We start from the raw sequence: 21780 nt of genomic DNA, 5'->3' as shown, positions 1-21780 counted from the left end.
TTAAGGAAATCGCAAAAGTTAACAGGACTCACCTTTAAGAGCTCACCCAGGAACAGAGCTATAAGCAAAGTATATGGTAACTTCAAGTAGCTTGACAGTACCAACCATTGTAGTAATTTGAGGATATTTTTTAAAATCTCAAAAATTAAAATCAGAAACTTCTTCATACCAGGTTATAAAAGAGCTTGATTTCTACCCAGCTGGAAAATTTTGGAGTCACCTGTAGCATCTCTGCCCCAGATGAGCTCTGTGGAGCTCTCCAGATGGAAAGTGGGTCACTGGACCATTTGCTGAGCTTTTCTGCTGGAGCACAGCAATAAATTAATGGAATTTTATAACTTCTGTTTTGGAAATTTGTTCCTGTCCAGCTACCTCAGACCTTGGGCACAGGGAGCTTGCAGCCCGCTGTAAAAACGCCCTTGGAAGCAGCTGTAGTAGCCACCCAGTAACATCCTGGCAGTGCTTTAACTTTCTAGAATTGGCTAGTGAAAGTTAATGAAATGGTAAAAAGATTAACTATCAAAGGATAAAAAAAGGCCATGCTCTGAACTCAACACTTCATACCTGCTATGCTAATCAGAAGAGAGAAAATAGGGTGCTTCGGATTTTAGCAAGCCAGAATTTTTTAAATCAAAAATATTGTTTAAGTTATAGGGTACTAGTTCCTAAGATTCTGATACAGCCATTAAAAAAATAGGTAAGTAAAATTATTTAGGCTCCTACACAGTAGATAGGTAATTCTGGGCAGCTTCACAAAAAGCATAAGATAACTAAATACCATTAAAAAATAAGCTGTGGGCCAATTTTTAATTAAGTTATGCAACAACTACCATTTAGTGAAACAAACGTGTCATTTATTCTTGGTAAAAAACAAGAAATGTGAATAAAACAGACAGGAATTTGGCTATGTACTTACAGAGAAAGAAAGCTTTTAGGTCTCTCGCTTCTAACCTCAAATGCAATACTGGTAGACTAAGGATTCTTTTTATTTATTAATGATAGTTAATACTGCTTCACCATATTAATGGATAGTTCATATGGTGAAACAAATTGAGTAAAATTTCAGTCTGTTTCATTCACCATTTAACCCGTGTTTGTTAAGTGCAAACCACCTTTCGGCAACAGTAACGTCTGCCAGTTTTGGTATTAATACTGTAGCATATAAAAGAGAAGCATTACAATACGCGAGTAAATTTTTTTAGTAAAACTACTTCAGAATATTTAGGTTGCAGATCAGGATCAATTTTGCAATACTTTTGCAATAACATTTAATAAAATTGCTTTAAAAAATTTAAATAACCAAGTACAAACCCCACTGTTATATACACTACTATAGTACAGGTGGATGAAGCAACGTCTCTAGGTTTGTGCACAGCTCAGATGATCCCTTTCAATATCATGTGACATCACTGGATATTTTATATAGAACACTGATTAATTCTTCCGACTAGAGGCTCTGTCGTTTTCACTTAAACCATACACATTTATAAAGAATGCTGAAAAAAAATGCGACACCACTAAGGATCCAGGTAGCAGAGATTTCCTCCTCCTTCTAACCAATATAACAATATGAAAGAAAACTTCAACCCATTAGTTGTCTGGATTTAAAAGACTTACGTTTTACTGAATAATGCCAGACATTAGATACAAATGCCACATCTGCAATAAGTAAAACAGCCAAACAACATTACCCACAGGGGGTCTGAAATATTGAAAGAAGGCAACATAACAAAGGCGAGAAAAAGATCCAAAATTTACAGAAATAACCTAAAGATTTTTACGACCTGAGCCTCCTTTCACTGAGCACCCATGTCATGAGCTGTGCTGACACAATATGTTAGTGGTCTGAAACACAACCACCTCCTGAACCTCTAAAGCTGACAGCATCCTCCCTCTACACCCTGAGCTGGTAGTTATCACTCACTGCTGACGAACTAACAAACTGGGAGAGACGGGCAGCCTCTTGCATGGATACAGCCAATGTGCAGACTCTTCAAGTCCCTGGCTCAGATACCTTCTCCTCTCTTAGGAAGTTCAAGTAACGTCTTCCTTGCTATTCATTTTTCAATGTCTCCCCTTCATGTTCCACAGTTTTATGCTTTTCTCTTTCACAGCTCTACGTCCTGCGCCGCTTTGCAGCGCTCGGGCTGGAGGGGTTGCTGTTGGCATTTAGGACCTTTTCAGTGACTCTGTTGCGCTTCCTCTTATCAGATCCTTCCTTGGAGCCAGGGTCTGACGAAGTCTTCTCTTTCTCTTTGCTGCTGGGTTTTTCACTTGTTTTTCCTAAATTTCCAGAAGGTGTAAAAACTGAAATAGAACCAGAGTGGTGATTCCGCATCAGTCGTATACACAGGCAAAGAAGAAATCACATTACTTTTCTCTCTATGATTTAAAATTTCTCAAACCAATCAATTCTCATACTATCTTTAAGATCTTTAAAGTGTTAAGTTTTATGGAAAAAATGTTCTGTAAAAGGGCATTTCTTGCTTTTTTGTTGTTGTTTTAGAGCCAAGTTTGAATTTTAATAGGCTAAAAGTAAAATTTCGTAAGTGGAATTAAACAGCACTTAACATCAGAACACTTTATAGGAACATTCACAGAACATATGATCGACTTTAGAAATTCAAAGTCAGCAAAGTCCACTTCATAGACTTTGAAACGGAGTACCCAAAACGTGAACATGCCTCTTAATCACTTCTTTTTAATCTCACTTTACTATGTAAAGTTACAAATTTACCTTCTTCTGGGCCTGCGTGAGCCTCCATCTCCTCTTTTATTTCCTCTTTCACTTCTTCTTCAATCATAACTTTTCCTATAGAAAAGATTATTAAGCAACTGTTGGGTAGTTTTAAAGAATCATGTATATTTTCCAGCTTAGTCACCTCAACATATGGGCACAATGTTCGCAAGCATTCAGTGCAACACTCAGAATTAAATTTAAAGTCTTCCTCAGTGTTATGATAGAAAAATGTAGAAACAATCCAACTATACAATAAAAATGCACAAGCACAAGTAGTAGTTAGGAAAGGCCATGGCCAGGCAGCAAGTTTCTCTAGTTATTTTAACTGCAGATATTTAGTATATTCCTGCAGCATAGTTTTTTAAGCATTAGCTGAATTGCCACTTAACTGCCTTCTCCACGTCAGCAAAAATTATGGTCAGACAAAACTAAACAGAACCATCTCAAAAAAGTGAAAAAAAAGCCCAAAATAAACTGCTAATCATTTTGTACTGCAATATTCTGATTCTCATTCTGCATCCAGGTATCAGTTAACATGTACAGATCTTCCATGTTAATGCTCTAAACAGCACAAATAGAAGGTGTCAGTCTATTTGTAGCATCCAGTCTATATTGTACTTAACAGCATGAGAAATTGTGCACGGAGTTCTGCTAAAATACCTGTTCTGAATAGAGATTACAGCAAGCAGGAATACAAGAGTCCTGTCACATCTTACCTTCTCTCACTTCTTGAATCATTTCATCAGGAAGCACAAAATTTTTCTCTATGTTAGGGAATGGCAGAATCTCAGATTCATGCTTTAGAAGAAAAGGAAGATTTCTATGAGTGATCTTGATAAAATTACACTTTGATTTAAGAGTTACAAACACAGTTCCAATCTCTATATGCAATTAGTAGGTATATAATTCTTAAAAAGTGCTTCAGACATTGTCTATGTCAAATCCGTTAATAAGGCCAAGATAAACACAATCACAACCAGGTACTCTTGGAACCCGATTTTGCAAGTTCTTTTTATACACATTGTAGCCTTCCTCTCATGAATCTATGTAAAGGTTTGCAGGGTCAGCAGGTAAATAAAACTACACAAAAGTCAAAACTGAGCATAGGGAAAAAAAAAAAAAAAAACAACAGAACAAAATCGCTGCTGGCTCCATCACCTCCCTCCTAATGTACCGTCCTAGGAGAAACTCCCATTAACTCATCAAAACGACACCTAGCTCTTAGCACCACGCAAAGCCGAGTAATTTGGGCCTATAAAAACTCCTCAACTTTGGGAGCTAAGAGTGCTCCTGTGCCGCATTCATACTCACAAGCGCCTGCATATCGTACATGGTGCTCAGGTGGTCCCAAATGACTTTGGAGGATATCTGCCGGCCGATGTTCTGGCTGAATTTATCGCGGATGCAGATCATGTGGAAGTGGCGATTCACACCTGGGGTGGAGGTAAAAGCACTCGCGGAAATCAACGCGAGTGGCGCCTACAGCCCAAACACACCCGTCCCCGCAGCCCCGGGCCCGCGCGGCCGCTAGGGGCAGCACCGCAGCGCGGCCGGGCCCCCCGCCTCAGCCGCCCGGCGAGCGCCGCTACTCGAGCCCGCGGCTCGGCTGCGGCCTGCTCTCACCTACGGGCTTGTGGCCCAGCATGGCGTGGAAGAGGCAAACCTCCACCTCGGGGCTCCACACCACCACCGCCTCCTCGGCCGGCACGCCGGGCTCGGGCGCGCCCGCCGCGGCGGCCGCTACCACCGCGCCGGCTCCCGCCGCCACCGGCAGCGGCGGCTTCTCCGCGGCGCCCGCCGAGCCGCCCTCCGCCTCGCCCATGGCCGCGCCGCGCCGCGCAGCGCCGCCCCCTGGCGGCCGCCCCGGCCCGCGCCGCCGCAGCGGCTCCTGCCGGCCGCGGGGCCGCGCGCGGAGGCGGGGAGGGCGGTTGCGCGCGGCGGTTGCTCTGGGGGCGATACGGGATGAGGCGGCGGGGGGCGGTTTGGGGTGAAAATAGCCTTTTTGGGTTCCTTTCCGGAGCTCGAGCGAATTTGGAGCCGGGTTTACCTCAGGGGCAGGCTGTGGCTCGGCTGGAAACAGTTTTTTTTTAGGCTCCTTTCTGGAGCTCGAGCGAATTTGGAGCCGGGTTTACCTCAGGGGCAGGCTGTGGCTCGGCTGGAAACAGCTTTTTTAGGCTCCTTTCTGGAGCTCGAGCAGACGTGGAGCCAGGTTTACTTCAGGGGCAGGCCTGTGGCAGGGCTGGTTTGGGGTTAAAACAGCCTTTTTAGGTTCCTTTCTGGAGCTCGAGCGAATTTGGAGATGGGTTTACCTCAGGGGCAGGCAACAGCTGGACTGGATTTGGGGTGAAAATACACATTTTAGGCTCCTTTCTGGAGCCTAAACAACGAGATTAGAGACAGCTCGGGTGACAGATCTGACACTGAACTGCCCCATTGCCACGGCGTCGGCCACCCCGTTGTCCATGAGGCTCTTCCCATTCTTGTTATCCCTCCAAAGAAGCTCCCAAATTGCGGGATTGCACTTGGAAAGGATCCCAAATGATGCACTGAGCTAATCCTTGTCACAACATGATCTTTTTATTTGAACCTGTCATTGATGCTTAGAAAATAATCATGCCTTAAATGCTTAAAAATGCAGAACCCACCAGCTTTGCAAGTCATTTAAGGTATATTACAAGATAAAGTCATTCAGGAAAAAAGAGTATGTATCATTCCCTCCGTGATGTGTTTTTCTTTATTTTTTATTTTTTTTTCACCTTGTTGGGTATTATTAGACATACAAGTATGAAACAGGACTTCTGTTGCTTAGGTGATCAGGTTTTTCCTATTGCTCACTCTTCATATCTTAATCCTTCTTGTTACATTAAAATAATTTCCATAGCAAATAACAATGACATCATAAGTACGGAATGACTATTCAGGTGAGTAATAAAACAGTGGGGGCAGAAGCTCACAAGCAAAAAGAGGTTTTCGTGTAAATTATGCTGGTAATCAAAAGTTAGAAGGGGAAAAAGAAGAAATTTTCAAAATGGAAAATTTTCTGTACCTTTGATACCTAAAGAATTAACTTGCGTAATTGTTTGGGGCCTGATGTGATGCTTACACCTATAGCTGGTTAATCTAACATTTAGTGAACAGGAGAAATGGATTTAACCCAAAATTTCACTCTGAATTCTTGGCAGCTTTGGGGGTAGGAGTGTTGGATATGAATTCCTGAGCACAAATTTATATTTCCATCTGGGTCCCAGCTAGTGCTTCAAAACAGAAAGGAATCTCTCGCCCCGGCCTGCATTACATACTGCTGAAATTTTCCAGGAATATCTGTTTCTGTGAGAGCTCTGTGCAGAAGGACAGAGATCTTGCACGGATGGCTTTTTCCCTGTCAAAACTGTAGGAAACTCCAGAAATACTTTTTTTTTTTCTGTCTGCTGTCATCTCTGTATCGCTGTTCTGTGATGCACCTGCTGCTAAACTGCTCAGCCTTCACAACACTTTCCTCATTTTAAGCCAAAACTATGTATCGAGTGGATTTTCCTGATTTTGAAATCCTCTGCATTCTTTTCCAGTTAAATCCATCCTTGTAAATCTAATCTAGTATTAAACCTAATATGCTTCTAAGATCTCCTAATGTTTATTTGATCTATGCTGCTACCTAGTCCTAATTTGCTATTAAAAGAGAGGGTTATGATTTCCTATGGTGACTGCACAGCAGGAGTAAATGAGTTCCTGAACAACTAAATTCCTGTTTTCGTACAAATGTTTCTAGAGATAAAAAAAAAAAGAAAAAAAGAAAGAAGAAAAGAAAATAAATTATAGAGCAGACAAATTGTTCCTCTGTAGACTAGTTCTCAAAGTTTTTCAGGAAGAATTTTTTTTTAAGTCTGTATCAAGCACAGTTTCAGCACTCATCTGTCAAATTGTGCATCTACTTAAAGGCTGTCATCAAGAGGGAATAATTGTGTCAGCTCAGATAGCAATTTTTATGTCATTAAGTTCTAATGATTAAAAAAAGTAGCATGCGAAACAAAATGGGAAAAACATATGGCTACCTCTGAAAGTACAATAGCATGTGAAAATTTAATTCAGTAGAATAATGTTAATTCAACAGGAAGACAATATGCATAAACTGATTGCTATACTATTTCAATTGCAAATAATTACATTTCCTTGCGCCTAAATGTTCTCATCCCTTTCAATGCCTCTAGAAAAACATATGGAAGTCTGTAATAATGTCATATACAGTCTCAACATAGATTAGGGTCAGAGTTAAATTCTTCTATTTTTGAATTTCAAAAAAAGCTTTTCTTTTTCTCTCATTGAGCAGATTTTTCAAATTTTGACAAGTTTTCCCTCCTCCTCTTGTTCAGCCTTGTGTTTTACTTTCGGTTGTAAGCAGATACCAATAATGTAGGACACACAGTTTAGTTCTTTTATCTTTTATTTTTCCTACACTTTTGGCTGTTTTCAACCATAGAAATCTGTCAGACCGTTGTAGCAACCAAGAGCGCTCGGCGCTTTGCTGGATCGTGTTATGTCCCTTGGGAGAGATGATCTCGTACTTCATAAGACATCGCAGTCAGAGCAAAGGAGAAATATGCCTAGCATTTGGCATTCTCTCCAGAAACATCGGATTTCTGAGATAAGCAATATGGCTACAACTATTTCTGTCATTATTTTAGAACACCATGTGTTAGGGCCTTTAATGAAATAAAAGTCTGAACACTGGATAATTCCTGGTATGCCACATGAGCATTTATTAAAAAAAAAAAAAAAAGAGGTCATTACATCCCTTTGCATTAGACCCAGCTATATAGTCTTTGCTAGATATTTTTAGGACATCCTCAGCATAGAAGCTCAAAGAATTTTCAGACAGAGGTAAATTAAACCTCGGGAGACCTCTGGACACCATTAGCAGGTTTATTTTATAGAAGTTGAGAAACAGAATTATCAAATACTTTGCTTGAGACCAGGGACAGGGTCTCTTAAAGCCGAGACAAGCACTCAGAAGTCACTGCCGCCCAGTCCTGGGTGTCACGAGCCAAAGCTGCTCTTTCTTAGTAACAGGCCAAGTAAGTGGTTAATATATTATGCCCATACATAGCTTTTACAAGCACAAGTGCATGCACCTTTTTACATGAATTTTGTGTGCAGTCCTGCACCAAATTACTCTCAGTCCAGTAAATGGTAAATCCCAGTGCATTGACATATTTCAGTATTTCCAAAAATGAGGTCCTTTCTCATTTCCCCCTGAAAAGAGGACTTCTCACCTGATCCGTGTCCTATCATCCTGCCTTTTAGAGCAGCAAGGCCAATTCCAGCTGCCAGCTCCAGCTCTCTGCCAGTTATCAAGGTGTTAGTGAGGAGGTGCATTTTATTGCTTCGGACACGAACACTGAGCACGGAGTTTGCTTTCAAACCGGGCCTCTGTGACCTCTTACAAGAGCAAAAATATGGTTTTCAATTCAAAGTAAGGAAAAACAAACAAACAAACCCAAAAATGCAGCAGAGAGAAGCAGCTGTTGGAAAGAGGATACATTCTGTTTGCCGAAACATATGTTCTTGAGCTGAACTTTTCCCTTGTGATTTGTTGTGTTCATTCTCCCAGCAGACAGAGGCTAGATGTAAGATGGGCATCAGATGGCAAACCTTAGAGAAATAGATTGGAAAGTGCAAATAATGATCTCTAAGCACGCACGGGGCATTCATTACTGCTGCTGTTAAGCTTTGAAAATATCATCCCAAGGCAGGGAGGGCCTTGGGAAAGGAAGGGACATCTTGCAGATTTTTCTCTTTAATAAATCCATCAGGTCCCAGGCTTGCAAAGAAGCATAAGCAAGGACCGCTGGACTTTGGATGAAGCAGTTTAAGCAGAGCACCAGGATTAGTTCATTAATTAATGCCTGGCTATCTCAAATTAGAATCAGGAGACTTAATAGCTTGCTTTATTGAAGGTGATTTTTGTTGATTGCACCTAAACTGCATACCCAATTAAAACCGTGCAGTCCTATCTGGATAGCATAGATCAACCACGATTCCCTTCCTTGGCAATAACCATGTTGTGATCAGGATTCTCCAGATCTTTATTTTTTTCTCTTTCACCTTAGTTTTTGTTCATCTTTCAAAATAAACATCCTACTCTTAAAAAATGAAACTACATAAACATGAAGAGAAGGACAGCAGCAGGCACTAAACCTGACTAGCTGACAATTAAATGACAAGAGCGCTTTACACTCAGCCTTCCGCTGTGGCGGAGGGTGGCAGCAGATTTTCAAAAGTGCTTTGAGGAAAATCTGCCTGTTGGTGATTGGGAGAGTATGTCCGGGCCCAATTTTGCATTTCTGCTTTGAAGACCTGGAAGTATCCACATCCACTAGGTTATAACATCTTGCTGGTGTTAAGCTTGCTTCCTACGATGGATCCAATGCAGTGGCAAATAACAGTGTATTAGGAACAAACTGCTGCTGCAGCGCTGTTGAGGTTGCAGATACCTATGATTGCTACAGCGTAGGTTGAAATTTGTCTTGCAATGGAGAAATGTCAGCACTACCAGGACTGAGATGAGTAACTTATCTGTGAAGAACTAAACCTGTCTGTAGTGAAATACCCCAACTCTTTTTCCAGTTGTGTCTGACTGTTGCATGGCAAGACTTTCTCTCAGAGAATTTTTGTAACGTAGCTTGTCTGGGACCTATCTGTTGTTATTTTTCTTCCCAAACCACTTGCTATAAATCGAATCATCTATCCCCAAAATGAGCAAATCCCTTTCACTATCAGCTGCAGAATAACTGTCATTGTAAGTCGAGCCATTTGTCTAGTTAGAGCCTTATAGAGACACCTGATAGTAGAATTAATGGTATATGTTGTTTAAAAGTGCTCTCTTGGTGATAGAAATCTCAGAAGCAATTCGTACTTCTAAAACAGCACAGAAATGTCCTTGAAGTCATAGCAGAAATCTGAGGCGTTTCGATTAGATTTGAAGCTTGGAAAAGTCTCCCCTTTGTGGCCAGTGAAACATCAGTTGTCACCACTCGCACATCTAGCCTGTCTCGGGGGGAAAAAAGCTCAAATAAGTAACTTCTTTAAGAAAGCTGCAGACAACACTGCTGCAACTGACTTCTCTGTGTAAATATATTACTTAAATATAAGGAATTCTTTCTTAAATCCCCTCTCTCTTAGCAAAGAGAGTCTGTCAACCAATTTGCTTGGCAGTTTTCTGCCTCTCCTGTCAATCGTGGGGAAACCCTAAGTTTTCACAGGCTGCTCGTGTGGTCTGTGGTACTGGAAGGAAGATGAGAGCCACCCATGAGGGGGGAATTTAAATAAAGCAGCCTCCCTGGTTCCTCCGCTCGTTAGAGCAGTAATTAACATTTTTTACTGGACAGTGTATTGCAGATATACACCTACAGTGTTTGTAGAGGGAGTCTCTGGCTTCACTAAGGAAACACTGATTTTTTCCCTCTTTCTGCCCCTTATAATATTTTGGCCTGTTTATCTCAATAATAAGGCTGCAGACAGAGTGAGAACCTTGCTTGCCGTTTAAGCTGATAAATTTCTTTATTCTGCAGCCTCCTTATGAGCAGAGATTGCTGGTTAGCTCCTGGCACTTCTAGGAGGTTTCAGTACCCAGAGAAGGTAGAGCCTGTGTTTAAACTCAATTTATTTGGGATCTCTGCTCAGTCAGAATCCAGGATTTCTAATGTGCACTGATTTACATTAGTCTTTTGGGGAAGTTCTTTCTTTTAATGCCTTGGCGCTCACAGTCGGGCCACACTTTATTAAAACATAATGAGTTTTTCTGGCAACCCTTTAGAAGGAACAGACACAGTTAACGTTATCAGGGAAGCCCAAGCAATACTTCTTGTTGCGAGGTGACACGTTCAACGCCGTTTTGTTTTCTGACTGAGCAGGCAGAACCTCATTGCAGTGCATTGCTACTTCTGTACCATAACTCAGTGATTTTCTGGACAGCACAGAGCTGACATAAGTTGATATAAAAGTTATTGCCATCAATAAACTATTGCTTAAGAACTTTGTGAAATTATGTACGTTATCTTCACTAGAGATTTAATTGCATAAACCTCTCTTTTTTACTGCACTCCACAATTTTAATTACTATCTTCTACACTGTTTCCTCTTGGAAGTACTACATAATTTTGCTCTTCTGTTGGCAATGGGAGAGTCTGTAGTGGATTGATACAGGCTGACTTGCTCAGTTTGCTCTACCACTTTGCCAAGGTCACTGCTCACCTTGTACGTTACTGGGACTTCTTTGTCAGTTATTTATTTTGCTCAGTAACCTTTACTCCAAACTTACAATTTAGAACTAGCAGAAGGATTAACTCCGAACTCCAACCAAGACTCACAGAGCACATTGGGTTTTTTTTGCTGGGTGACATCTGCAAGCAATTTTACATATATATCATAATTCCCACATGAGCACATATGTTAGAGTGTTCCAAGGCCAGCTGTGATTTACAGGCCTCTTCTTTGGAATAGCCTCATTTTTCTTCTGGAATGGCTGCAAGTGAAGCTTGCACATTTAAATCCATTTTATCTCTTTGCATTTTTGCAATAATCTTCCTTTTGCATAATGGATAGCAGCCTTAACACTTCCTGTTCCTTCAACTGTATCACTTGCTTAAAATAAGGATCTCATTTTCACATGAATCTTATGGCAGGGCAACCTGACAGACCAGAATCCAATGAAAATTACATCAAATTGAAAGAGAGCAGATGCCATTGTAAGTGATGGCAGGGCAGCACTATTACTACAGTATACTTTGCATAATCATGGTAGTGACAAAGTCAGTTAGCACATTCCACAGCTTTTACCAGCAAGATGCAACTGTCTGTTTTTTGGAAGGAGACAGAACTTCTTCCCTTATGCAGGATTTTTTCAATTGCCTCAGCCATTCACGCTGGCTTTATGCTCCTTGACACAATATCAGAGGTAAAATATCAGGTGTAAGCAATTTTCTAAATGGTAGGAAGACCCAAATTTCTTTCATAATAGGTAACTTCGTCATGTAGCTATGTGAGAAACCTACAAAAAAATCTTTTGCAATTTTATAATCTGTGGGGGGCATGCTTTTAAAAGCTCACTAAACATTTCTTAATATATTGGAACAAGAGGATGAGACCCAGGAGGCTGATGCTCAGCTGCATTGAATACCTGGGCTGCCTTTGGGTATCACCTACACATCCTGGTGCTACTGATTCATCCTTCAGTCCAAGAGAGAGTAATCGGATATCTCTTGCTCTAATCACATTCTTAAAACCCTCTTTGCTGATGATCTGAATCACTCATGCTTCTTACATTACTCTGGACCACTTTGCCTGTAAATCTTAGGCCCTGAAGGTCCTATAGCTCATGCAAAATGCTGCTGCATAGACAAAGATACAGGGAGGATAAGAGTCTCTTGTCTTTTAATCTCCCCTTACTGCCCAGTTTTCACATTTTCCAAGGTCTCTCTTTTTCCAGCTGGGTAGGATAGAAGCAAAGCTGGCCCTTCATGCACACAAAATCAATGCGTTTATAAAGCATCTTGTCACCCTGGTTGAAGGATATTTTTGTTAAATTACATGTACCTGTCTCTAATCAGGTACCTAAACCTGTTTTAGAAACCGTAAACCTTTAAAGGAAAATTTGATGTTCTTGATGTATATTTGCCAAACTTGCTGTTCAGCAGAACTGACTCCATGGTTTTCAAAACACAGCTCTTTTCCCAGCTCTTTCGTGCTGTATCTGAGAGATAGGAAAACCTAGATCTTTTTGCAGTGATTTTAGACGCATTAAATTAGCCATAGGTGTACCAGCTGTCCTGACATATGAATTACTCAATCTCCAATTTTCTAAAGCTTTTGCTTTTCATTCACCTTTAGAGACAGACGAAAATTCATGTTGAACCTCTGCACATCTTGCCATAAAATAGCATATAATGTGCTTAAGAAAATAATAATAAAGTGCATTTTGATTTAACAGTAGGGAATTTGCGGCTCAGGTGAACCTTATTAACATCGCACAGCAGAATTCTGCTCATGGAATGACAATAAATATTTACAGGATGAAAACAATGACTTTATTCCCAGTGTTTTATTTGCTCTCCCTGGAAGCCATTACCTGAAGCCTTTCTGCTTTTGGTAATGTTAAACATAATCGCCACGATTTTTCATTTGAATGACTAAGTCTCTGCTAGAAAATATCCACAATTTGAGTTTAGAAAAGTACTTGCATCTGCCAGTGTTTTGGTTGATGCTTTTAAAGAGTTGTATGACCTTAGAAGAATCACCCAACCTCGATCAGAGGACAAAATCATCCAGCTCTGTTGAGAACAAGAATCTTCCACCAAGTTTACTTGCCAGCTGGATTTAACAGAAATTCCCTTTTATGCTCATCTTTCTTCTTCTTGCTGTCAGCTTTTTCCCATATATCTGGCTCTGCTCTCCACCATTTTATTGCTCATCCTGAAAGCCAAATGTTCACTAGTCAAAGAGTGTAAAAAAACTAAAATACAGGGTGGAAAAAATAAAGCAATTTTTAAATGCTTTAATTATTTGCTGCTCTTGTTAAATGATCTCTTTTAAACTGGTTTCATAATTCTTTTTTATGGGAAAGATTTTCACTGCTGAAAGTGATAGAATATGAATGTGAACATAGTCCTGCGACCAGCAAGACTTTCATTGCTGTGTAACTTTCATCCTCGGAAGTGATTTTGATGCTATTCTTATTCCAGAAGCTCTAGTCCTGCACGGGATAACACTTAATTTGCTACTGCCTTTCCTACAGGATCCAGTTGTGGTGATTGGTGGTTGTTTTCATACACAAACACAGCAACAAAAATGGCAATATCTCCCCATTTTGTACATGGCACTTTTAAAAAGAGTTTTTAAGAGTTTTGGTGCTGCATTCAGTTAATTTCTCTCCATTTGGAAGGAGTCCGATTGGATCCATCCGTATGTTCTCCTTCATTGGTGGTAGAATGAAAGGAGGATCTTTCCACCCTTACCAAATAGCTTCAGAGAAAACATGTGCTGCTGCTGCTGCTGTATTCTCATGCAGAAAAATGCTTTATCTTCAACACAGACAGGAATTTGAGAAAGAACTGGTGAATTTTCCTCGACATCTGATATCTGTTGTGGAAGAGCCGCTCAAGAACACAATAAACTGCATTCACCACTTTGAATTTTTTTGTGTTACTCTTCTTGCAACAACTTTCCTCAGTTAAGAAAAATAATCCTCTTGCATCTTTCATTTTTTTTCCCTTATTGACTCAATTCGCTTCTGTATATTACCTTATAATCTGCAGCCTAATGGGTTTTTGTCTGATTTGTTCAAATTCAGAACATTTTCTATTTACTCTCACTGTGATCAAGATAGACTCATTCAAAGCTGTGCTCTTCTAATGGTTTTATTAGATAAAATTGCTGATGAGATACCTTTGTACTGATCTTCCAGACCAATTTGTAAAGCTAACTTTGCCAGTGGGTATTTGAAGCTCCTGACTGTAGTATTGGGTTTCCAGCAAATCTGAAGTTTCTTTTTGGCTTTAGATATTTCACTTCTTTTCAAGACCATTCACTTCATAATAGGAAGCTTTCGATAAACATTTTTCCCCCAAAATGAGAATGAAAATCACAAATATGCTGGAGCTATGAATACGTAGCGTATTTTGCTCCCTTTATTCTTTAATTAGGAATGTACACACTTTAAACGACAGCCAAGCATCATGATGATCTCCTGTTTTGTTACACTGGATTAAATGTACTAAACTCAGTCACTGGAATTACTCCTGATTCCCACTAGTGCAAACAGAAAGAGATGCTGTATCTTTACATATATAATTCAGTTCATACCAAGTAACCACTTGTTTTACAGGCTGCTTTCTTGGTTTATCCTATTTTTATGCATTACAAGCAGATCTAATTCTGGCACTCACATTTAGGCATTTGGTCTTTTGGACAGTTTTGTATCCAAGTCCAGCCCCAGATATAGGGTTGCAAAACGCATGAGAGGGAGATGAAACCCTCCCGTTATCCTGTCAGCAGTTTCAGTGGATTTATGGTAGGACAGGGGCTATCTAAGACATTTAAGTTGCCCAGACTACAAGACAGGCTTGAGAGATCTTTGGTCTATGTTCCTCAAATATCTAAGAAGACAAGACAATAAAATAAATAAATAAATAAAACCTCATTAGGAAGAGATATTAATATCCATGACATGTCGTAATACAAGAAACTTCTTCTGTACTAAGCCTAAATTAGCTATTCATTTTAATTTTCAGCCCAGAACAACAATTGCTATTTACATTGTAAAAGACCACTGATCATTATTTAAGATAATGTAATTTTATAACTTTGTGACCTATTATAATTAGAGAGCGGCTGAGGGAAAAAGCTTTTCATTATGACTATTATTGCATTGAGAGTATTGTTTTTTTTCTTCGGTTTGCTGTTGAATTGAGTCTTCCGCCAGGAGATTATAATATAATTGTTTTTTTCTTTAGACAGTTAATGAAAGGTTATAATTAAGATAAGTGGAATCAAGTATTAGATCTCAAACTGATGTTGTTTGCATGGAACCAGCTGTCTTTTCGCTGCTGTTTCGCTGCTCTGTTGGTGTCAACACCTGGAAACCTGAATATTCTTCAGAATCATCATTAGGTTTTGGGGCATTTGCATTCAGCCTCAGCCTGAAAAACTCTCTTTTTAATCCTCATGGCTTGACCCAGTGGTTACATGGATTTCAGGGCTTACAGGATTTACAAATTCAGGCCCTCTTCAGGAATGGCTGAAACTCAAGGTTAATGTAAACTGGTTACTTTGCTTTTTTATATGCTCTGACAGTTTTCTTTTTCCTTCTTTCAAAATCGTGTATAATATTACAAAATAATCAGGGAGGATTTGATGTTTAATCCCCATACTTGAACGTACCATTAGGAGATAACTGCTGTGTAGCTGTAAGTGTTTGGGATAAACTCCCTGGGCATTAAAAGATATGTTAAGACTGCCAGATCTATAGAAATAGGGAAAAAAATCACTTACTAAAGTGACCTTGAACTGGGATTTTATTCTCTGTAAAAAATTTCCTTAAACTTCTCATAAAGAATATGACAATGAGGCAGTTTTGTTATGGTTTAGAAGCAGCAACATTAATGGTGCTGGGTTAGTCTGAGAGGGCAGAGGTGAGTTTGTCCAAGAGCCCCATGAAATGTTCAGAGCCACATTTTGAAATAGAAGCTGCAAGAGAGGTGCTAAGGGCAACCTTTCCGGCAATGAAGAAGTGCAGTAAAAATAATGATTACTTGCTATCCCTCCATACTTTAATGAATGCAAGTTATCTGTTTTTTTTTTCTGTGATTTTCTTCTTACCATAATACCCCAGGCCTCCAACTCATGATGTAAAACTTCTCATATATAATTAATCCCACATGCTCTTAATTGCCCATCTGTGAGCAAGTTTGTCAGAATTTTGATTTGAATACTCTGTGGTTCTCTGAGCTTAACAGGGAGGGCAAGGAGAAGTGATGTCGCTGGGTCATGCTCCAGGTGGGTTTGCTGGGACTATCCAGGTCACTTCTGGTCCGTGTCAGCAGCACAGTAAGATCCTTTAGGAAATGCCATTATGGGCTGTAATTTTGAGTGGAAAATATTTGATTTCGCAGCATTTAAGTTGAAGTGGCTGTGGTTGCTATTTTGCATGCAAAACACTTTATTTTTAGTGCCCTTTGTTGCATTAGCGGCTATTTGAAAACAGCCCCTCGAGGTGCGATGGTTTTTGTAGCTACAGGCTACACCTGCCTCCGGACTGACTCCTCACCCCTTGTCCTTGCTGAAGGTACAGCCGGCTGCCTTGGCGTGTCAGAGGGGGCTGTTGCACCCTCCTCTGTGCTGCCAAACTGAGGGATGTGAGGGACAGAGGGTGCAAAAGCCTCATTAGACTGGTTCATGCTGGTCCTTCTGGACTGTTACTGGAAAAAAATATGGTCCTAAAGCAGCTTTTCCAGTTTATTGCACAAACAACTTGCAGAAAACCTTACAAAATTTTAGAACAAATTATAACATTTAAAAAAATGCACCTTACTATACACTAGCAGAGGAGTTTGAGCTGCTTCACAGATAAGAACATCTCGGTCTTGCACAAATGGAAAGATAGAAAAATAAGGGATTACTGTCTTTAATAGTGCACTAAGTACCCAAGCACAGGTGGGAGTCCTGCAACCCCCATTCCCACCTTCTCTCTCCTCTGTGCCTCTGCCAAGAACACGGTGCTCCTCTTTCAGTCGGAAAGCCCTGGAAATACCGAGTTTGCATTCCCTGTTCCTGCAGATAGCAAACTCTAGACCGGCGCTCATCTAAATCAGACAGCCTCCCAGTGCTGAAATAACAACAGAGGGAAATGACAAAGTGCTGCATGTTGAAGATGAGCTGTGAAAATAACAGGCTTTAATGATAACAACTTTGCAGGGAGTTCAACGTAGGAGGCAAAGGGAGAGCCCTGGCAGGGCAGCAGGAGAGGGTGGGATCGCAGCCTGGGGACATCTGTGCTGCGTGGGGGATCCTGGTGGGCAATGGGATGGGGAAGAGGAAGAGGAAAAGGTGCTTCCAGCTCAAGGGATGAACATGTGGAGGCGGCTGCTCCCGGACCTGGCACCTGGGCTCTGGCGCTGGCAACCGCTGCTGAGTCTGCATCAGATGCCTGTTTTTGGCAGGCAACATGTAAAAGTCATCAAACACAAATCTAGTTCATTACTGCCTTAATCAGAAAGATAAGTGCCGCTCATCAAGCTTAACGGGCAGTTAACATCATTTGTTTTTATTGTCTGCTCCTCCACGGCTGATTTTTATCTGCATTTACTCTGTGACAAGGGCTGCTCCAGGAGGCCTGGGAAAGACGGGGCATCTCCTGCTGTTTGGGGTGCCCAGGCTCTTGGCATGCAGAGAGAAATGTTCTGCTGGATGAGGAGCTGCTGGCGCTTTCTGTCACGGAGACAGGGATCATGGGGCTTGGGATATTGCACCAAATTCCAGGAGCAGCAGCCACATCCAAGCCTTGGGGAGATTCATGAAGACTTTCCATAGACATTTGTGGACTCTCAATTAGGCTCTTCGCAAGGAAGGTGTTTGCAGGTGGATGTGATTTCATTTACCAGCCGGGTGGCTTTAGACCTTCTTGCATTTCTTTTGGGGAGCAGGACAGAATGATTCCTGCTATAAGCCAGAGAGATGCCCAGATAACAGGGGCAGTGGCCTGTTAAGCATCAAAGCAAAAGGAGAGGAGGAATCTGAGCTTTGGAGCTTCCCTCCTGAGAATGAAGGATGGGATCCTCCTTCTGAAACTCTCCGCAGGGCAGGGCCTCCTCTGTCCATCAATGACTTGGGAACTTCCCTTCAGAAAATGCTGCTTATTCTGGGCCTAAGGGCTTTGGCGCGGGGTCAGAGATGCAGCCCTGAGCAGGAGGAACCCAAACTAACGTGGCCCCTGGGCAGGGGAATTGGTTACCTGGCCCATCTGCTGTCAGGCTCCAGGAGAAGAAAGGATGGTGTCTACCAGGGAAGATACTTTCATTTCCCCTCTCTGCCCCAGCCAAATGGCTTTAAATTAAACAGAGGGTTACTTGTTTCCTGGCTGTCACTTCACTGGGCAAACCAGGGGCATGCAGGCAGAAACCTCAGATGAAGAGTTTGCGTTTTTCAAATCCAAAAAAAAATCAGAATCTACAGACATGGCAGTGACCTCCATTATATCCTCCTGGGCTGCGCTTATGAACTTAACCTTCAAGTCTGGCTCTTTTGCAAAGCAAATGTTTATTAGGGTATTAGAGGTACAGATATGCAAACTCTGGGCAGTAAAACTTGGCAAGGGCTTTAATCACAAGCAAAAAACATCCGAAATGAACATTGCCAGGCCCTGTTCCTGTTCTGCTTCTGTAGTGTGTCTAATCCTTTGCTTTATTCATATTCACATGACTGCTTGAATCATCATATAGAATACACACACAAAAAAGGATTTAATCAAGCTTCCAATTAATTTGCAAAGAAACTTATTCAAAATGCTGCAAAAAGTTTTAGAAATCTAATATTCCAGCTCGCCAGGTGTCCATTTGCTAAAGCTGAAGAACTTTAATGAAATCTGATAAGTTGATTCTATAATGAAGTTCTCTGGCTGAATTCAAGGCTCTCACCAATGACAAAAACTATAATCTTCAGTTTCATTAGATCACTGAGGTAGGATAGGTTTTTCAGAACTGAATTAAACAGACTAAAGATCACCACTTAGGTGCTCTGGCAGGAACTGGAGAATTGGGTATTATGGCACATACATATGGATGTATAGCTGAGCTCGCCCAACAGCAGCCTGATGTCTCACCACATCTGCACCCATGAGGTCAGGGATTCCTGAGATTATTTAGCAGGATCAGCTCTCCTAAAGCTTTCCCTATTGCCGTTTCTCCTGAGTGCTTCTAAGTGTTGGCCTCCCTTACAAGCTGGGGTCCTGGACGCTGCTCTGGATTTCCAGCCTCCTATCCCCTGGGATATCATAACCCTTGTGCTCTGGACTGAGAAATTCCCTTCTTGTATCTACTAGTCATGAAATGAATCCTGCCCCGTGCCCCAGCAAGGCCAGCCCCCTCGAGGAACCACCGGTTCTGCTTAATGAATCCCACGTAATCGAGAAATATTCAATGAAGAAGAAATAGTAACATCCAAAATAATGTCAAAAAGAAACCTGAAACCTCTGTCAAAGCTAAGGTTCAAGAAATACAATCAATTACTTAAAGGATGCTTTCACTCTCTGTTTTTATGTGGGAAGGGCTCAGATAGTATGAGTGGGAATAAAAAATGATTATGTGAGAACAGAATGTTTAGGAAGGAGAGGGGTGTACAAAGCTAAGCATACACTTAAGGAAATTTAGAGTTATAATTTATCTAGATAACAATGCAAAAAGAAGAACTTACAATCAAGGATCTAGAACCTCAGCAAAAATGATTTTTTTATTGTTGTTGTTGAAGGAGAAAACTAACTCCTAGACAAGCTATCTCACAGCCAAGGAAAACACAGACATTTCTATTAGACAGGGATGGGAAAATAAAAAAAGGAAGAAAAAAACAGTTGGATGGACAGGAACACACAGGCCACAAGACAGGCAACCCTTCCCCAGACCTGGGTGACACTGCCCAGCTTGCAGCTCTCCAGGGTTTTTTATTTTCCCTTTCTTTCAAAATATCTGGCACTGCCACTGTCAGAGAAGGAGAGCAGAGCAAATGGACCTTGGGGGTGATCCGACTTGACAGCTTCCAGATTTCTAAAAGGTGCAATTACAAAGTCAGTGCCCGGGTGTCAGGCTGGGTGGCTCGATCCGCGTCTTCGGAACGTTCCCCGCTGGCAGGGGACGTCTGCGCCCAGGCAGGCCGGACACGAAGGGGGACCAACCATGACCAGCAGAACAGCCCGTGATGTGAACTCCATGGAAACCTGGCATCCTTGGGAAAAAAGTGCAGCTGCAGCCTTTTTGCACTCCGTCTCCAGCTTTTGAGGCTTTAAAATATGTCCTGCTACTTTTCCCTCTTCTGCAAGAGACAGAAAAGATGCTTCTTTACATTTATCACTTGTGCCAAGATCCTAAAGTGTCTGGTGTGCTAAAAACACTTAATAAAACAGAGCAGCACGGGCTGCTTTCATTTTTTTTCCCATGTGCCGACAATTTGCTTCTCAAACTTCTAGCCACAGAAAGGAAACAATTTATCAGCAATTTTTGATTATTATTTTTATTATTCGGCCTTAGAGCGGGATTCACAGTAAATAAGAAGTTTAGAGTTAGAGACTCAGGAGGAAACACATATTTTCCATGGCTGTAGAAATGCATATGAGTCTTTTGTTGAGTTGCTATCATTGCTTAGCTGATCCTGTTTGGATAGCTGGTTCCAGGGCACGGAAAGGTGGGACAGTAGCAGCCTCTTGGGACTCCTTGTAGCAGAATCAGGAGTGAATTCACAGATAACAGAGAAAACGCTGGGCAAACTGCAAACAGCAGAAGCCAGGGCAGGCAGGAGAGCAGAGAGAGGCTCCCCAGTCCAGAATGCTGCTTAGCACTTGGTTGGCAGCATCTTCCGCGCTTGGGAAGCTGCATCTCCCCATTTCCAGCTGAGATTCCTGAAACACAATTAAAATAGAGTTTATATTAAAACAAAACAAACAAAAAAAAAAGAAAGAAAGAAAAGACCAGGGGATGCGCTGCCCTTGAAAGTGGCCAGGATGCATGGTGCTACCTACATGGCACAGCTCTTGGTGCCTCATTCTTCAGACCTGCAGCAGTTTCTCCCTGTGTTTTTCATTTTTCTCCTCTCACCAGCTCCCCAAAATACCCTAATGACATTTCTGCCTTTTCTTTTGCCATTAACAACTATTTTTCTGACAAGAGCTATAGTTGCAGTCTGCATGCAAAATTTTGCTGTTATTTTAAATAACCATCTGCTCTCCCCACAGTCTGCTACCTCATCCTTAATTTCTTTATTTTTTTGGATGTTTATTTTGATTAGCCTTGTCACATGGTGCTATAAGGAAATCTTGCCTCTCCTCACATGCTGCTACCATGTTCATACAGAAAACTGGCTTACAACCAAAAAGATGTTATTTTTTTTCCATCTCTCTCCCTACTTTTCTATTTTTTTTCCAGAATAAGTTTTATGTAATAAAGTGTTGTGTAAGGAGGAGAACAGCAGGGAGTGCATCGGGACTCATGCATGGATTTTCTTTTCATGTCTTTCACAAATCCACTATGACATATTGGGCAACTCAATACAGTCCAGATGTTCTTCCTGGGATCTGGGAAACATTCACTGAGGCCGGTAAAGTAGATCCCCATTCACACCTGCACCACTGAGATTAAAACCAGACCTTGTGGAAACAGAAAATCCTGCAACAACCATCTAAAACAGCGGAGAGCTGACGTGTTAAAGTAGGTCACCTTTGGGTTTTTTTACTCTAAAATTACCAGTACAGGCAGTGCTGAATTTCAGACTAACATTCACGTTTTGCACGC

General features: G+C 41.3%; 1 protein-coding gene across 1 annotated transcript; it reads right to left on the bottom strand.

Moving 5' to 3' along the window:
* Positions 1-1038: 1038 nt before the first annotated feature.
* On the bottom strand, positions 1039-4562 carry MRGBP (MRG domain binding protein). The gene is made up of 5 exons (XM_088529304.1): positions 4364-4562; positions 4052-4173; positions 3457-3538; positions 2738-2812; positions 1039-2307 (listed from the first exon to the last, which is right to left on the bottom strand). The coding sequence occupies exons 1-5, from the start codon at positions 4560-4562 to the stop codon at positions 2117-2119; spliced, it is 669 nt and encodes a 222-aa protein (XP_088385430.1). The 3' UTR covers positions 1039-2116.
* Between the last annotated feature and the right edge of the window lie 17218 nt (positions 4563-21780).

Source organism: Tinamus guttatus, unplaced genomic scaffold, assembly GCF_059628265.1.
Source record: "Tinamus guttatus ecotype Peru unplaced genomic scaffold, ASM5962826v1 Tinamus_guttatus_pri_ptg000027l, whole genome shotgun sequence".
NCBI classification, from domain to species: domain Eukaryota; kingdom Metazoa; phylum Chordata; class Aves; order Tinamiformes; family Tinamidae; genus Tinamus; species Tinamus guttatus.
The sequence above is the reverse complement of the archived record's forward strand: the minus strand, read 5'-3'. Positions and strand labels throughout refer to the sequence as shown.